Raw genomic sequence first — 6,503 nt, 5'->3', positions numbered from 1 at the left:
CTGCCTCTTTCCTTGTCACCTCCTGCTATCCTGTATTACCCTGTGTTAACAAGGTTTGAAATTAAGGCATTGGTTTCGCTTTTCTGTTCAGTTTGGATACAGTGACTTCTTTTCCCTTGTTTTCCGTCTCTCCTCTCTGGGTTTGTACGTTCTTACCCATACCTGGCTGACAGTGCGGCACTGACCCTTTCTGGGACCTTCATGTTTTTCTAGGGTGTGCCACGGGATTGGGATCTCTGCCCACATATCTATAGGGCAGAAGCACTCCAACTTCTTTCAGGAATCTGGTCCACCCACTGCAGGCTGGAGTGTTTCTTCGTGTTCAGCTTTTCACTAATCCAGTTCAATCTGGTTGCTTTTTAGCTTTTTTTTTTTTTTGACTCCTGTGAGCTGGCACTGCGTTACTGAGCGACTTGCAAAAGGAGCTGCTGGATTTTTTTTGTTGTTCTTTGTTTGCTTCCTGTTGCAACTTTCTCATACAAAGTAGTCATTCTTACTTTGAGAACAAAAAGCACTCTGTGACCGTTTAAAACAACTTTTTACACAACAGAACTAGTCTAATATTAGAACTAGTCCAAAAATCAGAAGCTGGAAAAATAACTGACTTAGAAATGGGCAGCAACCGTTGCCAGCTTAGAGCAGATGCATCTCTGTGAGGGTCTATAGGACATCTATCTCCCCAGAAAAGATCCTTTAATAGTGTGTGACAAACTAAGACATTCAGCATAAACCCAAAACCACCAGGAACTATCCTGTACCTCAAGAAGAAAGCAAGAGAAGGGGCATACTTTTGTCCTAATTCCCTACTATTGCAACAACCAAGGTGAAAACGAGCAGATGAGTTGAGGAAAGGTGAAAGCCCTGCGTGCTGGAGGTCCCTGCCGCCTCTGCCTGCAGGAAATCTCCATCTTCTTTGATGTTAAATCTAATTGTTGATTTAGCTCTGAACATTAGTGCAACAGCTAACAAGTGTTCTGATGTGAAATTCTTCCGTGTACTGCGTGGTTGTTTTATTTTACCTTAATTTTTAGCCGTAGCTGCTGTTAAACGTTTTGGATGGGAAACAATCAGAGGCCACGTTAGGAATTGGGTGGAGGTGGCTGTGAAAAGGAAATTCCTTCTCAGCTCCTGAAAGTGATGCACTGAGGCGTGGAGGTGTCGCTGATCTGCTGTTTGTACTTTTTGCCACAAGCCCAGAGAGAGGCACAAATGCTCTGTATCACGGTTCTTCTTTTCTAGCTGATGCAGCACGGTCCCATCCGAGATCTTCCCGAAGTCTTGTGAAACAGTGTAGGTTCCTTGCCCTCGCTCCAGTCTATTTGGAAGGATTTTCCATGACCTCACTCCTCTCCTGGTTGGAAACCTCACTTTCAGACTAAGCTTGTTCATCGCCTATTTTTGATCTCGTGTGGCGCTATTCTTTGTTTCTTCTTCTGCCCTTTCCCCTTTCTGAGCCCATTATTGTACATGGTAAGCAAGCACTTTGGGATGAGCGTTCTGCGGCCCGAAGGGCCTGGCCGGCTCTGAGCGCCGCTGCTGCCCCACGCACGTGAATCAGCACACGGGCTTGGGCAGTAAGTGCCTGCTCCTGCTGGCTTGTCTACCCCCAGGAATTCCTCAGCCTGAGGTTTACGTGCTGAGGAAGCATTTAATGGTATCCCCACCTCCTTCCTGGTGGTCCTGCTTCAAATAACGTCATCAGTCTACCTCTGACTGATAGTGGTGGTGTGCTACTGCTGGTAAGAAATAGGCCCCGGATTGGCACTAGCATTTCAGAAATAACAATCTGAACGAAATAAAAATCTAAATAAAATTCTTGGGCTTGAGCAGAACAAGAATGCAGTAAGCCCACCTCCATAACTTTCATTATTCAACTGCCCAGGGCTGCACCAAATGGGACAGAGCACGAGAAATGGCCAACAAGTGGCTTTGGATCCTGTTGTCTAACAGACGAGGGCGGTAAAATGCAGCAGTCTGTAGGCTGCTTTCAAGCTGCTCACATAGCCCCCTCTCCTCCCTCAGCAGGACTTTTCCAAAGGCTCTGTCTAAATACCAGCTAGTATTGAATGTAGAGTGTGTTCTGTGGCCAAAAATAAGCAACTCCTCGCACCCCTGTCTCTGGTAGGTAATTGCAATGGAAACAGCGTGGCAGCCAGAACCCGTGTCACTGTTGGCACGCTCAGCGGCGATTAGCTGCACCTACAGAGCACCGAAATGAAAGGCAGATGCTCTCTTTGGCCCGGCTGTTTGTCTCATCCACTGCACTTCTTGCTTTTGTGGAAGGAAAATAACAGTGTGCAGACAGTGATACGCTAAAGGAGAGCAGCTATTTTCATGTCAGACACCGCTATTTTCAAGTAAGAAAAGAGCCAAGCCTCTGTATTCTACATGAAAAGAAAATGTGAAGAACAGACCCTTTCTGATGGCTGGCTTGCACCTTGTTGCTGTCCTGGGATAGCTCGTAGCAACACCCTTTCTTCTCTGCAGTGACATCCTTACACCTACACTGTCTTCTTGCTGAGGCACTGGATGGGGGGCGCAGGCCCTCAGCGGGGCACCACAAGTGGCACAACCCAGCACAGGTCAAAGTACAGAAACTTTAATATTCTGCTTGTGTGTCCTGAGCCGTTTGCTGGCTGTAAATACCAGCTCACCGCTCGCAGCTGGCGTTGGGAACAGGAGCGAGCGTGCAGGGAACTGCAGCAGCAGGCACAGCTGGCTGCTGCCTCAGCAGCGTCTCCTCTGCGGCGGGGACGGGGGCCTGCTCTTGATGGTTTTGCATTTGGGAACGTGTCTCTCGGCTACCTGGGGCGCAAAGCGGCGTCTGCAGTAGGGGCAGGCCACGTAGTCTGGATTTTCAATGGGGGGCAGCGGCGGCACGTCGGACGCCTTCCCGCCCTTGGAGAGCACCTGCTGCACCTGCCGGGCCTGGCGCAGGGTCTGGATGAAGACCTCGTGCTTCTGCCGCCAGTTGTTCCTCCTGGGTGGCTTATTCTGCAGAAGGGAAACGCAGTCAGAGCAGCTGGTGCTGTCGGCCTCTGTTCTCAGCCTCCCTCTCAGGGTCCAACGTGGGTCACCCCTCCCTGAGCACTCCGTGTTGGTTAAATTGTTGATCCCACAAAGGGGATCACAAGGACCGGCACCAAGGAGGGTTTGAGGGACTCACTGATGGAGATGGCAGTACTTGGAGAGGGGGTGGATACAACCAGAAAAGCAAGCAGGGGGACCAAGAAAGCGAAGAGAGATGCTGTAGGTGCTCGGCAGGAGCAGAGCTGCGTGTTTCCCCTCCCCTCACTTTAACAGTCCATTTTATTACCCATTTTTTCAGTCTGTTCCCTGCGGTCCCCCCAGTGTCACAGACCCACTCTGCTCTGACACAAGCATCATGACTACAGCAAGGAATGAGTCTTCTCCTGGAGTACACCCACAACACATTACAAAGACATGTCAGCTAGGACTGACCCCCAAAAAACATCAATTTCATTTTAAATTGATCCAGCTACCCATTTGGCAAGTGCCTTTTGGGGGCAATAGCTGCACTGCGTCCCCCAGCCCTGTGTACACGTGAAGACGCCCCTGTCTCTGTCAGAACTAGATCTCAGGGCAGGAGGAACGTGAGCAGTACGTGTGGGCTGAGGGAGGCAAAGGGACCGCACGTTACCTGAGGCCTCTCTGAGCTCTTCCACTGCTGATACTCCTCCAGCTCCGTGCCCCTAGCTCTGGCCTTGCTGGAGTCAAACACCTTCCTCTTGGAGCCTTGGCTCTTGCTGCAGATACTCGTGTGCTTCTTGAGCCTGCTGCAGAGAAACTTGCGTCCGCAGAAGCTGCATTGCCCAAGCTCCCCCTGCTCCGCAGCGCTGGCGGCCTGCACATACAGCACCTCTGCAGGCAGGTGCTCACCGTAATCACGGTCTGGGAGGGTGGAGGGAGGAGGGCTGTGCTTTGAGGCCAGCTCTGAAAAGGAGGCTAAGCCCTCCACAGGTACACGGTCTCGAATTTTGTTGTTGCTGGCCACCAGTCGTTCCTTCTTGAGCTTCCCCATCGCCAGCTCTTGGGGATGGAGCGTGGTGCTGGGCCTGGGGACAGTGACCTCTGCAGACTGCACCCCACTGCAGTCCCCATCACCCGTCCTGGCTGTAACTCGTACAGTTTTCTCTTCAGAGTGCCTCACAGCCTTCCGCACACGAGTCCTCTCCACATCTCTGGCTCTTCTCTCCTCTGCCTCCATGAGCTCCTTCTCTCGTTGGATCCTCCTGAGCTCCTCTTTCGTTCTCCTCAGCTTCTCTCTGAGGAGGGCCTCCTTCTTTCGGATTTCCTCCTCCAGGCTCTGTCCGTCTGCCTCCAGCCTCAGGATGTAAGCCAGCTCCCTCCTGTGCAGATGGGAGGCCGGCTGCTTAGGCTCTGCTGTCCAAGCAGGGAGCACGGCAGCTGGCTGAGACCTCCCTGCCGGAGCCTTCCCTTTGCTCTTCGAGCCAGCCCTACCGTTTGGCAATTCCTCCGTGCACGGGGAGCCGCTGGGCTGTCCCGCGTTGCCTGCTGGCACACTCGCAGCGCTGAGGTGCAGGAGCGGTTTCAGAGGGTACGAGCGGTCCACTCCCTCCTTCCGCCTGGCTGCGGATTTAGGGGGCAGCGCCTTGGCCTGGCCGGTCACACGCCTGCCCTGCGGCCCCGCCGAGGAGAAGCCCCCGTGCCTGGAGCCGTGCTGGCTGCCCTCCGCCGACACGCGGTACGAGCAGCTCCGGCCCTTTGGGGCAGGGAGATCCCTCAGGCCCCGTGCCGGATCCCCGCAGCCGCTCCCCGGCTGCTCCAGCCGGGGCTGGGGGACCTGGGGACCGCACCGCTCTGTCACGGGGAGCTGAGCGGCTGCCGCCGCAGCGCCCGCGCGGGGAAGCGAGGCCACCTGCAGCTGGGCCATGCAGCGCCCCGGGGCCGGGGGCTCCCGTCCCGAGCCCCCCTGAGGCGGCGGCGGCGGCGGGGCTGTGACAGGGCCGGGGGGCGCTGACAGGGCCGGGCCCGGCCCCGCCGCGCGCGCTGTTGGCGGCCGTTGCCTGGAGACGGCGCGCGAGGGGCCGCTCTGGCCGCTGGAGGACCTCGCCTCTATGGTCGGGGGGCGGGGCGGTGAGTGACGCGGCTCCCGGCGGCGGCCGCCATGTCGGGCAGCGAGGGGCTGCTGTCGGTGGACTACGAGGTGTCCGGCAGGGTGCAGGGCGTCTTCTTCCGAAAGTACACCCAGGTGCGGGGCGGGGCGGGGCGGGGCGGGGCTGCTGTCCTGTAGAGCCGGCCCTCGGGGGCGTTAGCTGCGAAATGGGCGCTGTGGGGGTGCCAGGGAGCCTTGTAGAGGCTCTGCAGAGGCTGGCAAGCCCTCCGGGATCACCTGCTCCAACCACCCCTGCCCCCAGCGTCACCGTGTCCCTCAGCACCACGTCCAGCCTTTCCTTGGACACCCCCAGGGACAGCGACTCCCCCACCTCCCTGGGCAACCCGCTCCAACACCCTCCTAATGTCATTAATTACACCTAGCTCATTACTGCCAGCTCTCTCGCAGCCCAGCGCGATCTCATCCTGCTCTGCATTTTCTTCCCAGGGCGAGGCCAAGAGGCTCGGGCTCGTCGGCTGGGTCCAGAACACGAGCCATGGCACCGTGCAGGGGCAGGTGCAGGGCCCGGCCGACCGCGTGTGGGAGCTGCAGGAGTGGCTGCGGAAGACGGGGAGCCCCCAGTCCCGCATCAGCCACGCCAAGTTCAGCAACGAGAAGCAGATCGCGGCCCTGGAGCACGCGGACTTCAGGATCGTGAAATAACTTCGCCCGGAAAGCGGCGACGCCTGGAGCACGAGCCGCCCCCGCAGAACGTGCCCTCCTCCCTGCTCGTCCAGTCAGCTGATGTTCAACTCTAGAGAACTTTATTTTGTTACATGTCTAATTTATTGGTTTGTTGTACTGTTAGTGTGACTAAATCACTCACCGAATGTTGGCAGGCAACGAGCTGTTGTATCTCTATTGAAGGGGCTGTGTAGCAGCACGGCCTGTTACTCTGAATGCGTGTGCAGAGTGAGTTTTGAGTTGTTGTATGTGTATGAAACGCAGAATTTGTGTAACATTGTGCTCACGTGAAGGAAGTCACAGAGCCAATGCCAGTTTGATTGCTAAAAGCGCTGCTTTTGTGACCGAAACGTCTCAGAAACAACTTATTTTGTGCGTTATCTGCCAAGAAGTTTATTTTCTATTTAGAATAAAAGTGCTTGCAGCTTGCTTGTGTCCAGCGTGCCGTGGCAGCCTGGGACTTGTCACCTTGCAGCCTTTGTGCCCCGTCGGGCCCCCCCCCCCCGCGCCCTTCCCGTCCCCCTCAGGCCTGCGCAGGGACGGCCGCAAACTACACCCCCCATCATGCCCTGCCGCCGGCGCAAGGCCTGCCGGGAGCTGTAGTCCCGGCGCGGCGAGGCCCTGCGAGCCTTCGCCTCGCTGCCGCGCATGCGCCTCCGGCTCCCTGCCGGGGTCCCTCAGC

General features: G+C 56.2%; 2 protein-coding genes across 2 annotated transcripts; one reads left to right on the top strand and one right to left on the bottom strand.

Moving 5' to 3' along the window:
• Positions 1-2,584: 2,584 nt before the first annotated feature.
• On the bottom strand, positions 2,585-5,020 carry ZC2HC1C (zinc finger C2HC-type containing 1C). The gene is made up of 2 exons (XM_080595551.1): positions 3,662-5,020; positions 2,585-2,994 (listed from the first exon to the last, which is right to left on the bottom strand). The coding sequence occupies exons 1-2, from the start codon at positions 4,913-4,915 to the stop codon at positions 2,728-2,730; spliced, it is 1,521 nt and encodes a 506-aa protein (XP_080451677.1). The 5' UTR covers positions 4,916-5,020; the 3' UTR covers positions 2,585-2,727.
• A 75-nt stretch (positions 5,021-5,095) lies between these two features.
• ACYP1 (acylphosphatase 1) lies at positions 5,096-6,250 on the top strand. The gene is made up of 2 exons (XM_080595555.1): positions 5,096-5,233; positions 5,585-6,250. Exons 1-2 carry the CDS (start codon positions 5,150-5,152, stop codon positions 5,798-5,800), a joined length of 300 nt encoding a protein of 99 aa, XP_080451681.1. The 5' UTR covers positions 5,096-5,149; the 3' UTR covers positions 5,801-6,250.
• Positions 6,251-6,503: the final 253 nt, after the last annotated feature.

This window comes from Anser brachyrhynchus (genome assembly GCF_964034855.1).
Source record: "Anser brachyrhynchus genome assembly, chromosome: 5".
In the NCBI taxonomy this organism is placed as follows: domain Eukaryota; kingdom Metazoa; phylum Chordata; class Aves; order Anseriformes; family Anatidae; genus Anser; species Anser brachyrhynchus.
Note: the sequence above shows the minus strand (reverse complement) of the source record. Positions and strands in the feature narration are given on the sequence as shown.

Coding starts and splice junctions, on each gene's coding strand:
- ZC2HC1C (XM_080595551.1), bottom strand. CDS start 4,915: ATGGCCCAGCTGCAGGTGGCCTCGCTTCCCCGCGCGGGCGCTGCGGCG. Junction 2,995..3,661: donor AGAGCTCAGAGAGGCCTCAG/GTAACGTGCGGT, acceptor TCCCTTCTGCAG/AATAAGCCACCCAGGAGGAA.
- ACYP1 (XM_080595555.1), top strand. CDS start 5,150: ATGTCGGGCAGCGAGGGGCTGCTGTCGGTGGACTACGAGGTGTCCGGC. Junction 5,234..5,584: donor TCTTCCGAAAGTACACCCAG/GTGCGGGGCGGG, acceptor TTTTCTTCCCAG/GGCGAGGCCAAGAGGCTCGG.